Source organism: Myotis brandtii, unplaced genomic scaffold (assembly GCF_000412655.1).
Source record: "Myotis brandtii unplaced genomic scaffold, ASM41265v1 scaffold2287, whole genome shotgun sequence".
Taxonomy (NCBI): Eukaryota; Metazoa; Chordata; class Mammalia; order Chiroptera; family Vespertilionidae; genus Myotis; species Myotis brandtii.
The window spans coordinates 77,329-101,347 of NW_005358595.1; the positions used below are offsets into that span (position 1 = coordinate 77,329).

The window sequence follows — 24,019 nt, forward strand, 5'->3', positions numbered from 1 at the left end:
GCATGGCTGCCGGCTGCCATCTTGGCTGACAGTTAATTTGCATAAGGATATGCTGATTAGCCAATGGGAAGGGTAGCGGTCGTACGCCAATTACCATGTTTCTCTTTTATTAGTGTAGATGGGCTATAAAGGGTCCTGTGCTAAAAATCAGTTTACTACAGCAATTTCCCAACAAATGAAAGTCAAGCGTCTTGAGAAATGGGTGCTTTTTCTAAATTGCACAAAGATCATGAGCTGACAGAGGCTCCATTCTGAATCCCTGATTTTCCAGAATAACTGCCACCCTCCTCCTCCTGACCCCCACACCAGCCAGAAGTAATGGAATTACTATCATTTTTTGCTTCTCTTAGTTTATCACCAAGTTTTCTTGTGTGTGTTTTTTAAAAATATATTTCATTGATTTTTTACAGAGAGGAAGGGAGAGGGAGATTTAGAAACATTGATGAGAAACATCAATTCAGCTGCCTCCTGCACACTCCCTACTGGAGATGTGCCTGCAACCAAGGTATATGCCCTTGACTGGAATCGAACCTGGGACCCTTCAGTCCGCAGGCCGACGCTCTATCCACTGAGCCAAACCAGTTAGGGCTAAAATATTTTTATTGATTTGAGAGGACGGGAAAGGGAGAGAGAGATAGAAACATCAATGATGAGAATCACTGATTGTCTGCCTCCTGCATGCCCTCTCCTGGGGATCAAGCCCACAACTGGGGCATGTGCCCGAATCGAACCCAGGACCCTTTGGTCCACAGGCTGATGTTCTATCCACTGAACCAAACCAGCCAGGTCATCACCAAGTTTTAAAGGCCCCCCATAGCCCTTCTAGATCTGATCTTTCAGTTTTTCATGCCAGTGTTAGTCCTAACCCTCATACCTTGTGGCTGACCACTTTCTCAAATGTCCTTAATTATTCTTCCTCTGAAGTTATTATTTATTATTATACTAGAGGCCCGATGCACAAAATTCGTGCAAGGGGCTCGGCCCTCACAGCCTCGGCCGGCCCTCACAGCCCTGACTTTGTCTGGAATGTCATCCAGATGGTCGATCGGCTGTTTGGTCTAATTAGCATATTAGCTCTTTATTATATAGGATGTATTTGCATACACATACACATCCTATTTATAATTATAGCTAACACTTGTACCATGTGTCAGAGACTGCACTAAGGACCATATATACATTCTCATTTAATCCTACAACTTTGACATATACATTTTCATTTAACCCTACAACTTTGACAACCAGGTACAATTATTATCTCAATGTTGCAGATGTAAAAACAGGATTAGAGAGGTCAAGTGAATACCTAAGGTCATAAAGTGAGTATTCAGTACTGAGAATTGAATGAGCTGATAATCACCAGGCTGCTTTTATCATGCTCTTCCCTTTCCCAAGTTAATGCTTATTAATAGCTTCTCTAATCAAAGTCCACTCTGTTCATAGGCTTCAAGGTAGCCCAGCATTTAATTCACTGGCCCTAGAGCTTCAGTGGTGCTTACTGTTAAGCTAAGTAAATCTAAAGGTTCTTTCTTTTATAAGGCTTGCTATATTTCATCTCCAAGTCTTCAAGAAATAAAACCTTTCATTCATCTTTTCTAACGTGTTTTCCCAGACTAGTAACAGCTGACTAAAAACAAAATGAAATCCACTGATTTCAAATCTTGATGTCAACAGAAACTACTTCTAGAAAATAATCACGGCTACCTTTTCTGAGTACTTTTTGTATCCAAGCTCAAACATAATAACCAACCAGGTCCACTCAGTAATCATATATAGGTATTATCATCAACTCCTTGTTTGAGAGAGTAAATTGAAATGAGGCTCATATCAGAGCTAATAAGAAAAACTGGGATCTGAACCTAGGCAGTCAGGCTCTAGAATTTGGGGTTACAATACTACTCCTTGATGTCCCACATTTCTATTTCTACTACTACTTAGAGCTGTGCCATACACTATGAGTGATATAAAAGAAATACAGCCTGGTTGGCGTGGCTCAGTGGCTGAGCGTCTACCTACGAACCAGGACGTCACAGTTTGATTCCCGGTCAGGGCTCATTCCTGAACTGCGGATCGATCCCCAGTGTGGGGTGTGCAGGAGGCAGCCAATCAATGATTCTCTCTAATCATTGATGTTTCTGTTTCTCACCCCCTCTCCCTTCCTCTCGGAAATTAATAAAAATAAAATTAAAAAATAAATACAATCCATGGTCTTTTAAAAAAATACTGAGAAAACTTTTCTTAAGGAAAATATTAGGACGAAGATTTTGTAGGATGGACTACCCATGGTAGCAACATACAGATAAGTTTAGAATACTAACTTAAACATGGTAGGGAAATCAGATTTCTTATGGGCAATCATGAAACATTTCCATACAACTACACAACTGTGTATCTTATGTAATTATTTTAGTATAATCTTCCCACACAATTTCATTTGTTTTCAACCTGTCTGTTTTCCTGACTTAATAAATTCCTGACAGGTACAGGTGATGACTAAATGTTCTCCTTTATGACCTGTAAGAACAGAGTCTGGTGTTCTGCAAGCAATTGACACTCCATGAATGCCAGATAGCAAAGATAAAAATAAAAGCACCACACAATGATTACTAGGACTATAGACTATAACATGGCAACTCATAGGCTGTTTTAAAAATCACAAGTAACATGCAAAATAATGGATGCTTTTAAATAAATAAAACATGGACAAGATCAGAGACTAAGAAAATGTGTTCATGCTCAAGAAGCACTAATCCAATGGTAGGTGTCAACACAAACCATCATCACTTGGATTGTCAACACTGATTTTAATCCCTCCACCATCCCCAAATAGGTAAAGGGCATCCCTGAAAGGGAATTAGCACCTGCTAGTTTCTGGATGCTGGCAATGCCATCATAAACTTACCCTCTACCTTTTGCTGCTGAAGCACAGCCACAATGACTGGTGAGAGGGCTTGTTGCCCCTGGCCAACCAAGCAACAAATTATGGCTACTGAACTTATCTAAGTTAACTAATCCTGACTTTCTTTTACTGACTGTACTTCTAAACTATACTGTATTCTTTATTCATAAAATAAACTAGCACTCAAATAAGAACCATTATTTCACATGCTTAAGACTTCACTTTTCACCTAAACAATACTACTGACCATGCCACAGCTTACACTTTTAAAAATGTTTATTCATAAAAAAAGACTGCACACCTGGATAGCCTCCTGAGACCCAACATCTCACTGTCAAGAGTGTTCCTGGGAAAGCAGAAACAAACATTACATGTGAAGAGAAAATAAGCAACATCAGAGGGTCATGTATAAACCAAATGTGGTTGAGAAAAAAGGATTTATTCAATCCAAAAGACAAAGGATATAAGAACACTTGGGACATTTCAACATGGAAGACAACAAGTAGATTTTTGGGTAGAGGGCTGAGGGAGAAGAATGCACTCCCACAATGAAGAGAACACATCACATTAACTTTTCTCAGACTCATGAATATTAAAAAAATAAGGCAAAGATAGAATCATACTTGGAAAACGTGGCCCTGACTTCCCTGGACAAGCTTTACTTAAATTCCTAGGCTACTGTGTTTGCCTGAATTTTGGAGAAGTCTACTTTTTATTCCCAAATCCTCTTAACATAACTATCTTCTAAATTAGTAAGCCTTTTGGAAGGCACAATAATTACATTATTTTCTTTGTCAGAGTCTAAAGTATAGGACCTCTTTCAACTTCTTAACATCCACTCATGCCTATTATTTCATAACCGGGTAGGTTCTTTTACTGCTTTAGCTATGATTTATATTTGTTCTTCACTTATTTCTGTTTTTCACAAAACACTTTCCAGGAAATCTGTTCATACAGGGACTTTTGATTTGAAGTGGAATTTTATTATTTCAAGAATTTAATGCTCAGTTTTCTTTTTTACAGCAGGTTTTAGAGTAATAACTTTCATTTAATCAACTTGGGTTGTCCCACAAAGTACATGCCAGAGATATAGGTAATTTTTAAGTATCTGGCCTGGGCTAATGCATCCGTGGAACTGTATTTGTATTTGCGTGTGTGTGTGTGTGTGTGTGTGTGTGTGTATGTGTGTTGAAGCACTTAACTAGTTTACAATCTCTCTTTTCATTCAGTGTTGGCACTAAATGTACCATCACTTTTGCCTCCATTACCTTCTTTTGCCTGAGAAGTGTTTATCTTTGATTGGTGACTGATCTGGAAAACACAGGTGATGCTGTAGTAGAGTTATATAATTACACTCAAAGATGTTCTTGATTTGATGTCTCTGATCTGCTTTCACATTTTTCCTCCGTTGTCCCTGGTATAACAAGGAATTAAGAACTTGGAAGGATGAAAATCATAGGCCAGTAATGGAGGAGACTCACATCTCAGGGTACATCAATCAATTTAGTTACCATGGCATAGATTAGCAAAGTTATTTTCCAAGCTAAAAAAAGTTTTCCCAAATGCTATTTATAAGAGGGTAATATAGGACAGCTTCTCTTTCCTTAACCATTTTTTTTTTAAATCTTCTCATCTTAGTGGATCTATTAATGTATGAACAGAATTATATCAACAGTTACTAATGACTTCTTCATTCAGCTTTGAATGTGTCAAACCCTGCTATTAGTGATTAGCTTCTTCCTTATCTAAGGTATCCTCCTTGGACTGACTGCTGCTAAAAAGATGGTGAGAGAGTTAAGGTTAAGGGGGAATACAGTGTTCCACAAAGATCAAGCCAGAGAAACTCCATGTGGGAGGCACAGACAAAAAGAGAAGGCCTTGCATGACTCTTTATAGAAGTCCAGCTCCAGAATCTCACAGTAAGGTCCCCTTCCATGAAACCCAGGAGAGAAAGAAAGGGTTAGGGAAGTTGAGAGAAAGGTTAGAAAAAAAAGAAAGCCAAATATCTAGCTTAACAGTTTATGAACTAAAAGAAGTTATGACTTAGAATTTTACAATCTGACATCTTTAAATGGCAAATAAAGATCAGATTAACAAGGAAAAACAAAGGGGCAATAGTAATGACTTACTTCACTGCAGTGATAGCACTAAAAATTTTGTAATTTACCCTGAAAAATTACCTAAATTAGATTTAAGTAGCACTATTAAAACAAAATAACGTGGATCACAAAAAGAACATGTTTCACCAACCTATATAAATAGTTGTCATTTTTATCTATATCATCTAAAAGCAATAGGTACTTGCACAAAAAATGCTAATTATATATAGTTTACAAATAAATTCTAAAAGAATACATGTTATAAAGTATTTAAAATCTTATAAGAGAATTCATATTTAATAGCTTAAAAAACATTTTTCTGTGCTCATCTAAGACGAAATAAATAGAAACTGAGAAGATGTCTTCAGTTATAAGAAAAGTATATATACCTTTTTCTTTTGGCACTACCAGTGTCAGAGGTGGCTGAAGAAATCATGCTGTCTCCATCCTCAATGTCATCTCTCCTGGCAAGCTCCTTCTTCTTTGCCTAAAACAGAGAAGATCCCGGGAGTCAAGCTCACTCTGCTGAGCACTCCTAGAATATATGAATATTAAAGAGCTAGACATATCAGATTCACCCAGAGATACAACCACACATAGGATTCATAAAATTAAAGTCATTAAGCATTTTCAATAACCCAATTTAACAAAAGCCTGCATGATAAAAATGTAGGTTAGAAAATGGATCCAGAGGGTTTAAGAATCAACACTAGCTGAATTTAATACTAAAAAGGACACTGACTTGTTAAAAGCACTGAGACAAGTTAAGTTATAGAGGTACCCAGCTCTGGTGGCCATATTTAATTTACAAAAAGCCAACTCAAAGATGGCCTTTAGTACCCTCGACTTCTTAAGCAACAGTGTGGCTAAGAAGAAAATTTAATGTGAGAGGTGAAAGGAGATCTACTTTTCAACACATGCATTTTTAAAGACTTTCTGTCAAACACAGCTGAAAGTCAAACCACAGTAGACTTAAGGAATACATATGAAGTACTGAAAAGGAAATACTTGAAATCCACAGCACTGATCATAGTGTTGACGATACAAAATGAAGATTCTTTGGGTTATCTAAAATTGCTTTTGCTGATACCTTTTTTTTTTTAAATATATTTTATTGATTTTTTACAGAGAGGAAGGGAGAGAGATAGAGAGTTAGAAACATCGGTGAGAGAGAAACATCGATCAGCTGCCTCCTGCACATCTCCTACTGGGGATATGCCCGCAACCCAGGTACATGCCCTTGACCGGAATCGAACCTGGGACCTTTCAGTCCGCAGGCCGACGCTCTATCCACTGAGCCAAACCGGTTTCGGCCTTTTGCTGATACCTTGCTTTGGGATTCACTTTCCAAAAAGATTCTACCAAAAACTGACAAGTAGACAGTATTTTTATTTCATATTTATGCCTTTTGTCTCAAAACCCCCAAATGACCTGTAACCTCAGATACCCTTTCAAGGTGTGCTCTTGGAAAGGATCTAATAAACTCAGACTCTATACAATGATTATTTAGCCTTAAGATGCCCTTTCTCCTAGACCAAGATACCTCAAAAGAGACAAAGTCTAGAACCAAAGAAATAACACCTAACCCATAGAATATCACATATGACTGGAGGGAAACTGTCTGAGACCCTAAAATTACTCCCCAGAGACAAATCCCTGCCTCTTCTACTCACAAAACTAACCCAGTCTAAACTATTATTTCTATTCTACATGGTCCTGATGATGCTAAAAAAAAAAATATTCAGCAGTACTTTTTGTTGAAATAAATGATGTGATCTTGCTGGAGGAAATCATACATCTTTAAAAAACATTCTCAAAATGTATAAAATTATTTCAGTTATACATGCAACAACTTAGCAAAACAAAGATATCATACCTGCATGACTTGCTGCAATTTTAGAACTCGCTTGTATATGGCTGAATTGGGAACATTATAGCGTTTGGCATTTTCAAACATTAAATTCAGATCACACTCCAAATGATCCAAAGTTTCATATTCTTGGTTCTTTAGCTTTGTTCTGTGGAAGACAAACAGATGGCTAGAATTTTCCATTATGAAAATTATAAAACATCCTTCCTCAAAATTCAGTGCAGAAATTCTGATAAGCACTGGATGGTATCTTTATTAGTTATACTGATTAGAGGTCTGAAAATGACATTTTCAAGATACAAAGTGAGGAGGCAAAAGTACCATTATATTTAGGCAAAATGACAATTTAAAAATCCAAAAGAATAAACTAGAACACTGTAAGATGTAATCAGAGAACCTAGTAAGGTGGTCTATTACAAAGCAAATATACAGTAAAAATCCTAATGGGAAAATTCTGTTAGTGACTAACATGCAAACCCTAGAAAAATTAGGAAGGTTTAAATGACCTTAATGAAGAATCATGGCAATCTACCTATTTCTGAAAATCAGAGACCATTCCAGTTCATGAAAGTTAAAGCAGAGAAAGTGCTGGCAATGCCATGAAGAAACATTTAGAATAACCTTTTTTTATCCCCCAGGAGTATTAAATATGGACAATGAAGATTGGTCTTAATATGGTAAATGAGACAAAAATATTCCAATACAAACATTTGCAACTAAAATTTGTTTTTAATTTACTTAAAAATCTTAAGAATCCTGATATTTCTCTTAGACACTATGCCTGTTACTAATACCAACTCTCATAAAGTCCCTGTACACTTTGTACCAAGTGAAGAGTCATGGTTTGCCTAACTCTATATATATGAATTTAGACAGGATAGACTTTTCAACCTTTTGATTATAGCACTTGTATGCTATTCATCAAAGTCACAAAAACAGTATTAAGAACGACAGTATGTGTAAATAGCTTCACAGAGTAACTGCATAAATTCCACACTTTCCTCTTGGAATGACATCATCCATTCTGCATGTAAAATTTTACTTAAAATTTACCAAAATCACATGCAGATTACATGTAGTACTTAAAAAGTTATGAATGTTAGAGGACATCTCTGGGGATGATGCAAAAAACAACTAAGTACAAACTCAGTTATCAGTACCAGCTATGTAGCTAGTACCCAGAGTTTCAATTACAGTCTCAGACTTATTTCTGCCAACTCCAAGGATAATGTGCTGGGTATTCTCAACACCCACAAAGAACAGACAGAGAACCCAAGTTTGTAAATGACAATCTATAATAAATCTGAAGTTATCAGAATGATGTCAACCAAGAATAGTGTGTCGAGGGAAGAACATAATGGGAAATAAAAGATGGAGCCACACTGTCTAGCTTCTGCCCACTCTTCCATTTTTAAAAAAATGTATTTTTATTGATTTCAGAGAGGGAGCGGGAGTGAGATAAAAACATCAATGATGAGAGAGAATCACCTACCGGCTGCCTTCCGCATGCACCCCCACTGGGGATCTAGCCCGCAACCTGGGCATGTGCCCTGATTGGGAAGTGAACCGTGACCTCCTGGTTCATAGGTAGGTGCTCAACCACTGAGCCACACTGGCCAGGCCATTCCCATTTTTGTTGCTTTTGATGACACTCAACTATCTTCTTTCTGCCAACAAATCTTACTAGGACTGTGTTGTACAACATAGTGGCCACTAGTCACATGTGGCTATTTAAATCAAAATTAAATAAAATTTAAAAGCTAGTTCCTTAGTTCCACAGTCACATGTAACTAGTGGCCATCATACTGGACAGCACAGCTCTAGATTTCCCTTTTGGCTGTCGTAGAGCACAATGGAAGGTAGCCCAGATCCTGTGAGGCACCAATCTTTCCTTGGAAAGAAGGCAAATTCGACATCCTAAAAGTTGATCCTTCAGAACCCTAGTATGCTACCATCTAGGCCTCAACCACTTCTCTATCCCTCACACTCCCCTACTTGTGTGCCAGATAACTACCAGAGTAAAGTTTAAAAGAAGGGAAAAGTTATTGCAGATTATTGACTTGATACAGTAAGGTTTGTATTAGAAAATTCTAACTTGAGAGAAAGTTGTAGGCAGGTGAATGAGCTGGCTACAGATGTGTCTTCTTCTGAACTAAATTAATTAGACTATTTGAATTAAAAAAACAACAGTGGGATAAAAGATAATAATGACAAAAACCATTCAATTAAAAGAGACTCTCTCAACATCTACAAGACCGTCACCATCTTTTCTAAGGTGAAGAGTATAAACGACAAACTTCCAGGCTATTTTCTTATGAATGGCAGTCTTAATTTCCATGTTATTTTAAGGTCAAATTAGCTGATTTTCTATATTGTACTTGTGTACAAAACCTCCAAAGTTTGGATTAAGTAAAAACACCATATATCTTTCTGATGAAATGATAAAAATAGAAGTCACAAAAGCAAAACCATAAAACATACTTGTTTAAACAACCTTATTTCCTAGAATCCAGTGAATACAAGAATTTTAATTGCTACCATTTGGAAGGTTAATTATCTGCCATGAAAACATCATGTTAATACCAGCTTAATCTGACCTTGTCCAGTTAAGATATTTTACCTGCTTCGTGCCTCTATCTGGTTTTATTGCAAAACCTAACCTTCATGTGGAAGTTCTAAAACGTCGTATTTTATAATTTACTTATTTCCTACTATTTCAAATGAAACTGTGGTGGTTTAAGTATTATCTGGCTGAATTCCCAATGATCACTTTAACACTGTCTAAACAAAAAAGGGAAATCAAGATGAACTATCTTTCAGTTATTGTTTCAGCTAATGAATTCTCTAAGAGCTGTCTAAACTTATTCTGAGGGGAGAGGGGTTCAACTATAGATATATACTTTAAATACAGATAAATTGTTGTAATCAAAATATCAATAGAAGGTATAGGAAAATTTATGTACTTTGTTCAGTTATAAGAAAATGAAGTTAAATTTTGAGCTGCATGACTTTTTATAATCTATAATCTGACACATAAAATGTCTAGCTGGAACACCTTTCATCAATTTGCATCTTGACTATTTCAGTACAAAGAATATCATTTGTATTTAATCAAATTTATTTCTCAAAATAGGAGCAATATTCAAGCATACTCTAAACATATGAAAAACATTTTTACCTTTAATATACTTTTCCATTTAAGGAAGGAAGATATATGTGCAGCCCTGGCTGGTGTGTTCAGTGGTTAGAGCATCGGCCCATGCACCAAAGAGGTGCAGGTTCGATTCCCAGTCAAGGGCACATACCTGGGTTGCAGGTTCAAACCCCAGCCCCAGGTTGGGGCACATGCAGGAGGCAAGTAATTGATGTGTCTCTCTCACATCGATGTTTCTCTCTTTCTCTCCCCCGCCTCTCTCTCATTCTTTCCTTCCCTTTCCTCCCTCCCTCCACTCTCTAAATATCAATGGAAAAAATATCCTCAGGGGAGGATTAACAACAACAACAAAAAAGATTTATGTGCAGGCTCAACCACAAGAAAATAAATTTATACCAAGTGATGTAGAAGACATTTTACCTGATCTGTTGTAGTGATATGGGCATTTTAATTTGCTGATAATAATCAGGGTATTTTTTCTTTGAAGGCAAATGGAAAAAAGGTTCCGCTATTAGCTGCCCCTGGTTATTCCGACAGCTCCTAACTGTGTCATAAAGCTGATAAAAAGGATTTGAAACATCCATAAATGAAGTAATGCTCTCTGCTTCCGACTCTCCTTCTTCATAACGTGCAGCTTGAAAGACAAAAAATGTATTTATAAGGTAAAGAACCATACTTTGAAAAGTTCTTTTAACAACCTTCCAGGTTAAGCTATATGTTTGAGAATACTTATTTTAAAAGAATAAGCTCTACCCTTCACTAAAGATGATGTTAGTAATTCTCAGAATAATTGTATGTTTACTTAGAGAAATGTTATATAGAAATAGACTAGAATGTTACCTAGTAAATTTGCTATTTTTAAAAGGTTACAAAACAAATAAACAAAAGGTTAAAAGTAATTTATCTTTTAAAATGTGCCTTCTTCAGAGACTTCTTGCTCTGTATGTTTGGCCAAGAAAAGGAACAAGTAGTCTTTAATGGTTCTCAGAGCTGAAATGTAAAAGCTAAAACTATAAAATTCTTAGAAGAAAATGTAGATGTAAATCTTCCTGGCCATTGGCAACTACTTTTTTTTCTTAATAGCTGAAGTGACTAAATAATAATCCTTTTGTGACAACAGTACTACTTATTAGAAAAAAGGCAATGAATACTATTTAGAAATTTTGTAAATGGTGTGGTTTTCCCTCAATTTGTTATGCTACTATAAGGTTAATGAAGTTAACCAAATGTTAGAAGGAAACCTAAACATAAAACACGTGTCACTTTTATAATCAGCAAAAAAAGCTAATGAAAAGAACAATTTTCTTTCAATTTTTATAAGATAAGGCTTAATTTAAATTTAAAAAATTTAATTCTGTAGATAAGTATCAAAAAATTAAATTCACTCTAATAAGTAGTTTACAGTAATTATGAAATTTTTAGAATTAGTACAAAATAACATACAGCTGGAAAAATCTGTTGTATCACACTTGATTACAAAATCAAAAAGATTGTATCACACTTGATTATAAAATCAAAAGATATGCCAGAATAACTTTATGAAACAAATTTTAGCTCTACAATAAAATTTATCTACAATAAAATAAAAAAATATTATATCACACTTAAGAGACTGACAATGACATCAAATATATCTCTACTAGAGGCCTGGTGCACGAGATGCACTGAGGGGGGGCTGGCAGGGGAGGAGGAGGGGCTTAGGGTTAGGGTAGCTCCTTACCAGCCATGAGCCCTGTTTCTGACTGGGCGGCACTCCCACTGTGTGAGCACACTGACCACCAGAGGGCAGCCCCTGCGTTGAGAGTCTTCCCCCTGGTAGTCAGTGCGCATCATATCAAACGGTCCTTGCACTGTTTGGGCGATTTGCATATTACTCTTTTATTATATGGGATAGCTGCTGTTTAGATTGCTATTTAACGAACTGTGTACTCTTAGATGCATTTTTAGTGCTCAATGTCCTCTGTTAGACTTGTTTAAATGGCAATTTACCATGCGCTTTGATTATAATTTACATCTATCTTTAAGCCATAAGCTATAGCTGAGAAAAAGTTATAGCCTACTGAAACTGTTAAGTCAATAACCTGGAAAGCCTATACAATAAAAGTCTAATATGGTAAGTGTCCAACTGTTTGTTCAATCCATCAACCAGTCACTATGACGTGCACTGACCACCAGGGGGCAGACGCTCTGACCAGTTAGCTTGCTCCTGGGGTCCCGCCGATTGGGACTGGGCGAGAAGGGCTGGACACACCCTGGAGCCCTCTCGTGGTCCCTCTCTGGCCCCGATCATGCGCCAGTGGGGTCCCTCGGCCTGGCCTGTGCCCTCTCACAATCCGGGACCCCTCGGGGAATGTAGGAGAGCCAGTTTCAGCCCTATCCCTGCAGGCCAGGCCAAAGGACCCCACTGGTGTAAGAATCCATGCACCGGGCCTCTAGTCTAAGATAACGTGAATGTCTTCCTGGGATTCCCTGATATTGCCATTAGTCTCATTATCACAGGTTTCAAACCAGGATCTGCTAATGTTGTCAAACCAACTGTGTTGAACAAAGCATTTATTTACTCAAATACAAACTTTAACACAAAATAAAGCAATAAGCTTTTGATAAGTTTGCCAACCAAAGAGTGAAATCTAAATGCCACAAAATAGCTTGTACTTCAAACCTGACAAACTCTCAGCCAGACCAAAGTCACTGCAATTTTCCTTATCCAGAAGGACCCATTGAAAAGACAGTGAACTAGTCTCGCAGCCTAATACCTACCAGCCAAAGCAGCATCCTCTTCACTTTCTGAGCCATACTGAAGTGCCATGGTAATTGCTGATAAACGACCCCCTTGGACTGCTCTTTTATTCCTACAAATAGAAACAAACAATTAGAAGACATGGAAAGATGTTATAGTAATTTTTTTACTTTATAGGAAACAGGAACTGTTAACAAAACATTCAAAGAAAAAGAATTTCTATTCAATTGCCTCCTCAATTTATCTTTGTACTTTTATACTCTCCGTAATCAATTTTATCCAGTACCAATATTTTTCTCTTAAAAAAGAGGGAGTGGTGTTAGAAAGCCTAAAGTAGGCTACTTGCAATTTGTTTTTAATATAAATGCAACACTACTCTCTCATTTTATGAAAAATAAAGATTCATTAATAATTACTGGTTAATTCTCTTTTAAGATGCTCATATTTTACAATGAACACAAATTCTATCACAAACACAAAACCTTTTCGATTTTACCACATTTTACTGGTAATATTAAACATACCCAACAAATAACTTTGCTTAAATATTTTCTAAGAGGTGAGGTCAGGCCTAAAGTAGTACCTCAACTTTTCTCTTTATTGATTTTAGTGAAGGAGGGAGGGAGGGAGGAGGGGAGGGGGAGGGAGAGGAAAAGTGAGAGGGAGCAGGGAAAGGAGAGGGAGTGGGGAAAGGAGAGGAAGGGGGAGGGGGAGAGAAACATCAACTTGTTGTTTCTTGCCTGTGCCCTGACCAGTGATGGAACCTGCAACCTTGGCATATCTGGATGATGCTCTAACCAGTTGAGCTACCTGGCCAGGGCAATATCTCAACCTTTTAAATAAGGTACTTGATAACAAATTCTCATAATAACCCAGCTATACCCCAAAAATATTACTTCAGGATATCCATCAAGCAAACACTAATATGCCTATCCTCATAAATGTGGGTCAGCTCTCAGACTAAACACACTCATTCTCTCTCACCGGTAATACTTGCTAGTGGGATTTCTCTCTTCAATAAGGCTGCCTTTACTGTGTGCAGAACCTGTCAGCCTGGCTGCAGCCAAATTTGATGAAGTCCTATCCAGAGATAAGATTTAAAAAAAACCTCAGAAACTTGACAGCTAAAATCAGAATGTTGGGTAAACAAAAAGGAAACAACCATTTTCTTCTTGTCTAAATAGAAAAGCTCAAATACTTCTGAACCTCCATAACCTGGGGAATGTACCACAGCTGGTACTACAGAGCTTATGGTCACCAAAGTGATCAGAGATCTGGTAACCAAGCAAATGTCAGGGTCAGAAGAAAGATTCTAAAGTAGCCACTCAACCTTTCCATTCAAGTAGGAGGAAACAGAATCCCAGAAGATTTGTTCAAAGTCAGTCCTAACACAAGGAAAAGCCAGGATAGGATGAGACTTTAGATCTTCTGACAACTGGCTAAATACTCTTACTGTAAATATAAACATCTACTACACATTATATACAAATACCATAAAATTACTTATAGTACATATAGTATACATCATGTGTGTAGCATGTTATACACAAAATACAACTATCATATAACATATATGTATATTATAAATATATAGCAATAAAAGCATATAGTGATGCTAAGTCTTAAAATTGTTTCTTTTTAAATAAAGCCCTTCAGCTGCAATGAAGGTGCTGGTTAAGAGTTATCCCTACTCTCTTCAGAATCACATTATAAATAAAATCTTGAAATGCAAAGTATTTCTTCTTTTCCACTGTATTGATTTCACTAGTTAGAAGATTAGGCAAATAATAAAAGCACAAGGGTTTTAGAGATTGCTTTTTTAACTGATTTTTTTATAGAGAGAGAAAATGGGAGAGGGAAACATCAATGTGAGAGAGAAACATCGATTGGCTACCCCTTTCCACCATCGAGCCCCAAACCTGGGCATGTGTTCCTGACCGGAATCGAATCCGCTACCTTTTGGTGCATGGGGATGACACTCAACCAACTGAGTCACACCAGCCAGGGCAGATTTTAGCCATTTTTAAACCTACCTCATTCGAAGGCTTGACTTAGTCATTTCATGTTCAATTTCTGCCTTTTTCATATAAAATATTTTTTTAATAGAATTTGCATCCTGTCAAGACAAAATTAGTTGTCTTACAAAAAGTATCGAAAAAAGGACAGTTTAAAATACTCTTTATCGTACACTGGACATTTTCTATGGCACTCCTTCCATCCGGAGTAGCCTTTCATTCAACAGCCACAAAGCTGCATCCTCTAACCTTTCCACAAGCTTCCAAAACATCTTTTTATTTAAATATAAGTTTAAAAGCTTCCTAGCTTTTTCACGACTAGTTAAGTAAGATCTAATGATGAACAAGGAAAAACAGTGGTGAAAATATGATGAAGTCTACGAAAATACAATGAACTCTACCTGTGTACACTGACCTAAAAATTGAAACAAACGTAACTTCTAAGATTAAAGACTATCCACTTAAACTTAGAATGAATGTACTAGCTTAAATTAATAGACTACTAATACATCAAAGCCAAAGTTTTCCTTCTCTCTATAATTTACTTTCGAGAAAATAATCACATCAAAAAGTAGTTCTTAACTGCGTCAACATTTGGTATTACACAATTAAAATGTTTAATCAAGGACTAAGAATACAAGGACTGCAAATTCATTCGTGGTTTTCACTAAATGTTTCTTAAAAGATAAAAAAGAAAGTTTAACATTGACTATCAAAAGCAACGGTATTTGAATTAGCATTCTGAAAGTCTAAATATTTTATTCCTAAAAGATTTTCTGAGCATCCTGTGCTAAATTCCCAGTGATATATTATTAATTCTAGAAATTTTTATGTTACAACTGTTCATTATAGGACTACAAAACTTCTGAGGGAATTGCAAAGCAACGAAATAGTCATTATATTTTTTGTATTTATTATACTACACAGATTACTTTTTATACGTATGTGGTTTAAATGCAGGGACTAAATCAATATTTAACAAAAAAGTGGATAAAAAACAAACCTTTTCTGGCATAAAGATAGACACAAATGAAATAGAACTGAATCCAAATAAAACTATAAATGTATAGTCAATTGATTTTTAACAAGGGTGCCAAGACTATTCAATGGGGGGAAAGAATAATCTCTTCAACATGAGGTGCAAGGAAAAATAATTATCCCATGTAAAAGAATGAATGTGGATTCCTATCTAATACCTACCTCATGTTTCCAAAATTAATTAAAAATGGATCAAAGACCTAAATGTAAAAGCTAAAACGATAAAATTCTTAGAAAAAACATAGATATTAAGCGTTATGACCTTGAACGAGGTAATGGTTTCTTTTGTTTTGTTTTAAACCTAGACCAGCGGTTGCCAACCTTTTGGATCTCGTGGACCACTGGTGGCAACCATTGACCTAGACTGACTTAATCCTGCTCCCCCACACCATATTTTTTTGTACTAGAGGCCCGGTGCATGAAATTCGTGTGTGTGTGGGGGGTGTGTCCCTCAGCCCAGCCTGCACCCTCTCCAATCTGGGACCCCTCAGGGGATGTCCCTGCCAGCCTGATGGCCCCCAACTGCCCTCCCTGCCAGCCTGATGGTCTCTAACCACCTCTGCCTCGGTCCCCCACCACTGTGGCTTTGTCTAGAACAGCGGTTCTCAACCTGTGGGTCGCAACCCCTTTGGTGGTCGAATGACCCCTTCACAGGGGTTGACTAAGACCACCCTGCATATCAGATATTTATATTACAATTCATAACAGTAGCAACATTAGTTATGAAGTAGCAACGAAAATAATTTTATGGTTGGGTCACAACATGAGGAACTGTATTTAAAGGGCCAGAAGGTTGAGAACCACTGGCCTAGAAGGAAGTTGGACGTCCAGAAGATGGCCAGTCACCCAGTCTAATTAGCATATTACCCTTTCATTAGTATAGATTAGTTTCAGGTTTACAACAAACATAGTGATTAGATAATCATATATTTACAAAGTGTTCCCCCAATATTTCCAGTACCTACCTAGCACCATACATAGTTATTACAATACTGGTAATAGTTTCTTGATAAGACACTAAAAGCTACAAATAACCAAAGGGAAAAAATAGACAAATTGGACTTACCAAAATTAAAAATGTATGTGCATCAAAATACACTATCTTGAAAGTGAAAAGACAAACCACAGAATGGGAGAAAATATTTGTAAATCATTTAACAGGGCTAGACTATCTAAAAATGTAACAACTCAACAATAAAAACATAGGTAACCCAATTAAGTAATAGACTAAGGATCTGAACAGATACTTTTTCAAAGATACGTATATGAATGGCAAATGAAAAGATGTTAACGTCACCAATCATTAGGGAAATGCTAATCAAAACCACAATGAGCTACTATTTCACATCCACTAGGATGGCTACAGTAAAAACAAAAACAAAATAAAAAACAAAGTTGGTGAGGATGTGGAGAAATTTCACTTCCACATTGCTAGTAGGAATGTAAAATGGTGCAGCTGCTTTAGAAAACAATTTGGTGGTTCCTAAAAGTTACTATATAGTTACCATGTGGCCCAGAAATTCCATGCCTAGGTATGTAACTGTGAAAAATGAAAATATATCCACATAAAAATATACATGAATGTTCGTAGCGCATTATTTATAACAGCCAAAAAAGTAGAAATAAGCTAAATGTCTAGCATCTATGAATGGGTAAATAAAACATGGTATATACATATAATAGAATATTATTCAGCAGTGAAAAGAATGAAGTACTTACACATTCTACAACATGTATACCTTGAAAACATTATGCTAATATGAAATGTCTAGAATAGGAAAATTCATAGAGACAAAGTAGATTTGGTGGTTGCCTAGGGCTGGGGACGTTGGGAGGAAATGGATATTGACTGCTAACTGACTGTGGTGATGGTTGCACAACTCTGTGAATAAATTAAAAGCCATTAAATAGTACTCATTAGGTGAAATGCACAATATATGAATTTTATCTCAATAAAGTTGTTATTATTAGCTCTAAATTAAGGTATCTACTCTTATCAATAAAAATCATAATAACAAAAAAACTAACCTTGAATACTTGAGAACCAGGTTCATTATAAGTTTTGGCATTTTTTGCTAGAAGATCTATATCTTTGGCCATTGCATGAATACTCTTGTAGCTTCCATTCTACAGTAAACAACAAAATATACAAGTTCCTCTTATTGAAAGTTAATCAGTATGACCTTTTTTTAAAAAAAAAAGAACTCCACATATTTTTTAATTGCCACTATGTTCCAACTCTTTATTGGAAAGTACACATGAACAATATGTTAAAGTAAAAATTTATTAATATTGTCCATTTACAAACAAGTTTTTGAGGTAATTAACAAAACCGGAGCTAAATTATTCTCATAAAAATAACTTACACATAGCGCCTACTTAGGTGCCAAGCACTGTTCTAAGTGCTTCATTAATACTAATTCATTAAGGTGGACTTAACAGTGTGAAGTAAAACTCTTCTAGTTTTATGGACCACTTCTGATAAAAGGTAAGTCTAGAATAGATGTTAACATTTGTGCGTACCCATATCTTGATGCTTATTCAATCCAAAATAACCCAGGAGACTCATAATTGCCTCAATTTACAAAGGAAAGGAAGGAGGGAGACTCTACTCAAAAGGTACTCATGAGGACACAGAAATTAATAGACACCTTCTAGAGAGACTGAGGAAACCAAATAAAGGAGAATGGACGGTGGGGAAGGATAAAACCATGAGCACAGACTGCGTAGGTAGAGTAGGGAAAATGAGGCAGAGTACAGAGCGCCAGGCTAAGCAGAAGAGCTATTTATTTGCCTTGTAGGGATACCCAAAATTTGAGCACCCTTTTAATTTGTAGGAAATGCCAACACAGGTGGTAGGGAAGGACCTACCTTTCACAACGGAGGGTAAAAGTGGGCAGATGGTAGCTTTGCCAGCAGCCTGGCAGCAAGGGCAAGGAGAAATAATTCATGCTTGAGCCTTGAGGGACTAAAGACAACAGCAAGAAAATGGAGGAATGCATTCTTAGCTCCTGAAGGAGAGTAGAGTACAGGAGTGGAGCAGCGGGTATCGGGGGCACAAATTGACAAATGACAGTGGTAACAGCAATGGCAACACAAAGAGACTGCGTATCACCTAACCTGTGCCGTGACAGTCTGAGTTCTATTTCCCATAGCTCTCCCACCTTCCTTCTCCTATCTAATTCCATGACCTATCTAATACCTTTTCATGGATTCCTTTCTGCTTAAATTAGCCAGAGCTTGTTGTTGTTGAACTGGCACAAGGAGCTGCAACTTGCTTCAGCAGGCATTAGAAAACTAGTGACAAGTCTCTGAGTAGTGGAATAGCAGGAAGAAAGCTAGGGTCAGGAAGCAATATGCAGAGAGGACTAGAGAGCCTTTCATCAGAGAGGGAGTAAAGACTGTTACAATTATTTAGACGTAAGAGGACAAAGATCTTGATTAGGAATGTGGTGAAAGGAGTTGCTTCTGTGGGGCTTCGGAAGGAAAAAGGACATAGGTGAGAGGTCACAGAGTGAAGACTGGGGCTGAGGTATGGGCGTTTAAAGACCCACTCTGATTTTCTGTATTATGAAAACATTTTACTCCTAGATAGATGTTAGAAACCCTAGGGATTTAGGTTCTAGGAGATTAAGTCACTCCCAGTAGCACCTATTAGGTTGCCTGGAGGGAAAAACCAGGAGGGAATTTGTATTGTAACATTCAGTGTAAATATTTCTATGGTACCAGTAATTACTACCCTGTTACTCTTTCCTACTCTTTTAGAATTTAAAGCCAAGGAAGTTTCTCCCTCCCGGCAAACCACTGTGCTTTCAGGCTCCTTTCTCAATGACACCATATAGCACATCATTTTCCTTTCTGCTTTATCTGCTAGTAACCCCAAACCCTCCTTACCCTGGGAGGATCAGTCACTCACATTACCAAGGCCACATCTCATAGATGCTCTAGAAGATGCTTCACATACATTATCACCGACCTCTACAACTCTGTGAAGCAGTAATACTACATTCAGCATACAGCAGAGGAAGCAGGCAGGTTGCCTGACCAAAGTGACATAGCTAATAGGAAGCAGAGCTAGGACCCTGGCCAGTGTTTCAAAATGGTTAGAGCATTGACCCCAAGCACCAAGGGGTCACGGGTAAATTCCCAGTCAAGGGCAGGTACCTGTTTGATCCCCGGCCCTGGTCAGGGTGCATGCAGGAGGCAACCAAATCGATGTGTCTCTCTCACATTGATGTCTCTGTCTGTCTGTCTCTCTCTCTCTCCCCCCTCTCCCTCCCTCCCCGCCCCCCCTGCTCTCTCCCTTCTACTCTATCTCTAAAAAGCAATGGGAAAAAAAATCCTTGGATGAGGATTAACAACATCAACAAAAATATTAAAAAAAAAAAAAAAAGCAGAGCTAGGAAAATAACCTGTTAGTTCAAATTCTAAAAGCTAGATTTTTGGTATAATTTAGCTCATTTTTCCTATACCTTCCTTAACCTATGATAATCAAATTTTAATTCTCATTCATTGTCATCCACTCAATTAATATTTACTAAGCACCTACTCTGTAGAGAGGAAGAAACAGCATAGGGGTTAAGAGCATAGACTTTGGAGACAGACTGCCTGGATTCAAATCCTAATTCTTCTCCTTACTACTTGATGACTTGGGGAAGTGATTTACCACTCTTATTTGTTTACATTACATTAATGTGATGATCCCTTACAGAGACATTTACTTCTCATTTTCTAAATCTAAGACCATAGGTCAATCTACCCTAAACCACATATGTTTACATATGGTCATCTTCATACCTGTATCCTCTGGGCAATGGTCTTGAGATCTATAGGTTCCTTAATTATTGCATAATAGTCTGGATATTGCTGAAAGACAAAAAGCCAGGCATGCTTAATAGGTGAAAGTATCCAGCTAACAAGAAAACAAGGAAGCACACTGACATTGACCATCTTAATCAACTGAGCAGCTTTGTGAAATTCAAAACTAAACACACAGCCCTAGCCAGTTTGGCTAAGTGGATAGAGCATCGGCTCACAGGCTGAAGGGTCCTGGGTTCAATTCTGGTCAAGGGCATATACCTCAGTTGCAAGCTCATTCCCTGGTCAGGGAACGTGCAGGAGGCAACCAATTGATGTGTCTCTCTCACATCGATGTTTTTTTCTGTGTCTCCTCCTCCTTTCCACTCTCTCTAAAAATCAATGGAAAAATATCCTCAGATGAGGATTAACAAATAAACATATAAAATCTACGTTCACAGAATCATATAAATTAAAGGTCCCAAGATATCTGTGCCTAGAAATGAAATAGAGGAATGCTTTTTGTTGTTGTTGTTATTTTATAAGAGTTTATTTGAACCGAACTGATGCTGGGGAGCAAGATTTCAAATCCTCTCTAGAGAAATGTTTTTTAAGGACTTATTATAAGCTCTCTTAATTTTGCAATCTAAATAGCACAATCATAAAAATAAATAAATAAATAAATAAATAAATAATACAATTATATCTTATCCTATATAATAAAAGCCTAATACGCTAAGTGTCTGGTTGTCCAGTAAGCCGTTCAACCAATCAAAGCGTAACATGCTAATGATATGCTAAGGCTGCTCAACCACTCGCTAGGACGTGCACTGACCACCAGAGGGCAGTCGACCAGTCGACCAGTTGCTATGTTGTGCACTGATCACCAGGGGGCAGACACTCAATGCAAGAGCTGCCCCCTGGTGGTCAGTGTGCTCCCACAGAGGGAGTGCCACTCAGCCAGAAGCTGGGCTCATGGCTGGCGAGCACAGCGACGGGGATGGGAGCCTCTCCCACCTCCGCGGCAGTGCTAAAGATGTCTGACTGACGGCTTAGGCCCGCTCCCCACCAGGAGCAGGCCTAAGTCATCAGTCGGACATCACCTGAGGGTTCCCAGACTGCAAGAAGGCACAAGCCGGGCTGAGGACCACCCCCCCCCAGTGCACAAATTTCATGCACTGGGTCTCTAGTTTCATATAAAATTCTTAAGGATCTATAAGAAGTCAGGTTGCAAGATTTGTTAGTTTCATGTTTAACTTATGCTTACACATTTTAAATGAAACTATGTTTAAGAAACAAAGCAAAGTTCTATTTTCTTATCAGATGTTAGCTTATCACAATATGTAAAGTTAAACATGTTAGAGGAATGTCCTTGAAGAATTTCACAAAAGCCTAGAGTGCATGCACTGCCCTGTGCCCTTCCTACATGGTATGTTCCTTGAAGTAAATAACTGAAGTTGACCAAAAATCAAAAGTTGATCTCCTCAGATGAGAGGTGTCAGAGGAAGTCAGATTGTGCTCTCCAGGCTCTTTCTACCTGTTCAAATATTAGAGCCCAAACAACAACAAAAGTAAAGGCCACAGCTTTCACTCAATTACTAGGCTGAAGGGATGATCTCAGCGATGCTTCACCTTATCTGATCCCTCTGCTTATCCCTCTATTTTCTTAACCTTACTAGTCCTTTCTTTCCTTTCCTGTCCACTCTCTTCACCAATTCTACTTCTAAGAAACAGTTTAGAAGACAAATTATGGCACAGCCACCCAAGCTGGTTACAACGTAATCCAAGCTGCTGGCTCATGTATTCCCAACCCACCCCTCCCACTTAGCCAGTCCTACTTCAGAAAGATTTATAAAGGATAGGTAAAAACTGCCCTCCTCTCTTTGTCGTCTTTGGAATTGTTACACCTTAAAGGACCACTGAGAACCTGCTTTCCCCAACGAACTCCTGCTGCATGGTATCCCAAAAGCCTTCCCAGAATGGGGAAACTAGATTACTACTATTTTATTGCTCCAAATTAACTTTGGTGTCTCAACTAATACTGGTTATCTCCTGCAGAGTAAGAATAAACCTTGAGTAAAAATTGTACTCATCTCTCATATTTTTTATTGTAGTAAAATATACATAAGATTTACTATTTAATTATAAATGTACAGTTCAGTGACAGTAAGTACATTCACATTATAGTGCAACCATCACCATCATCCATCTCCAGAACTTTTCATCTTCCCAAACTGAATCTCCATACCCATTAAACAATAACTCTCCACTTTCCCCCTCCTACCAGACTCTGGAAATTGCAATTCTACTTTCTGTCTCTATGAATTTGACTACCCTAAATACCTCCTCTAAGAGGAATCATACAGTATTTGTCCTTTTGTGTCTAACTTATTTCACTTAGTACAATGTATTCAAGGTTCATTCTTATTTTAGCATGTGTCAGAATTTCATTTAAAAATTTTAAAGGACGAATACTCCACTGTGTGTATATATGCCATATTTTCTTTATCCACTAATCTGTTGAGGGACACTTGGGTGGCTTCCACGTTTTAGAGATAGTGAATAATACTGATATAAACATGGGTGTACAAATATATCTTTGAAACCCTGCTTTTACTTTTTGAGTATACACCCAAAGTGGAATTGCTGGCTCATCTGGTAAATCTATATTTAATTTTTTTGAGGAATTGTCTTCCTGACTTTAAACTGAAGTCCAATATAATCATTTTATTTTTCTAATCAGATCCACATTTAGGACATTAATGGTTATATGTGCTTTATACCTAATGTCATAAGTGTCCTATAACTAGTCAAGACACACCTTTAAATAACTAGACTTATTGATGATTAGTGGGGAAAGCTGCATGCCCCTCATCAGTCAACAAGCACTTCTTGCACATCTATGGCAGGCTGGGTTCCAATTTCATGGTAGAGACACAAAAGAAAATATGGCTTTGTGCCTATCATTAAGAAATTCAGGGCCCAGGAAAGAGGTAGATACAAAAGTAAATGATCACAATGGAGTTAAGTGCTATAGTGGAGTACTTTTAAAAGTGGAAATTTTTGTATTTCCACAGGCTAAAGTGGAACCTTCAATTATGTTAATTGCTGCTTGGGTGTGAAGCCACAAGGGGCCCTGACACTTTTAAAGCACCGGTCGCCAACCTTTCGGACCTCGTGGACCACTGGTTGGCGACTGCTGTTTTAAAGAGTCTTACTAGTCTAGAAAACCTCTTCTTTGGGGTAGAAAAGTACCTGTTAGGTCTCTCTCTTTTCTCCATCACCAGACAATTAAGGAGAACTAAGAGAGGAAGAATTCATTTATCTTCCTCTCATTCTGTCTCCTGAGCAAAGAGAATGTTTCTTGTCTTTTATAAATAAACTAGAGGCCTGATGCACAAAATTCG

At 37.5% G+C, this 24,019-nt stretch overlaps 1 protein-coding gene across 21 annotated transcripts in view; it reads right to left on the bottom strand.

Annotated features, from left to right (window-relative positions):
- The window catches only part of PBRM1 (polybromo 1), a 125,433-nt gene that overhangs the window by 77,281 nt on the left and 24,133 nt on the right, over nucleotides 1–24,019 (bottom strand). For 9 of the 21 annotated variants that reach the window (XM_014539754.1, XM_014539753.1, XM_014539749.1 and 6 more), the window contains 10 exons: nucleotides 20,613–20,681; nucleotides 17,844–17,942; nucleotides 16,882–16,917; nucleotides 14,796–14,878; nucleotides 13,747–13,842; nucleotides 12,783–12,874; nucleotides 10,443–10,656; nucleotides 6,875–7,016; nucleotides 5,388–5,485; nucleotides 3,201–3,245 (listed from right to left, as the gene is read on the bottom strand). In XM_014539754.1, the coding sequence (XP_014395240.1) occupies nucleotides 3,201–3,245; nucleotides 5,388–5,485; nucleotides 6,875–7,016; nucleotides 10,443–10,656; nucleotides 12,783–12,874; nucleotides 13,747–13,842; nucleotides 14,796–14,878; nucleotides 16,882–16,917; nucleotides 17,844–17,942; nucleotides 20,613–20,681 (974 nt within the window). Of the gene's footprint in view, nucleotides 1–3,200; nucleotides 3,246–5,387; nucleotides 5,486–6,874; nucleotides 7,017–10,442; nucleotides 10,657–12,782; nucleotides 12,875–13,746; nucleotides 13,843–14,795; nucleotides 14,879–16,881; nucleotides 16,918–17,843; nucleotides 17,943–20,612; nucleotides 20,706–24,019 lie in introns of all 21 variants that reach the window. The other 12 variants (XM_014539760.1, XM_014539757.1, XM_014539746.1 and 9 more) reach the window with 6 other exon arrangements.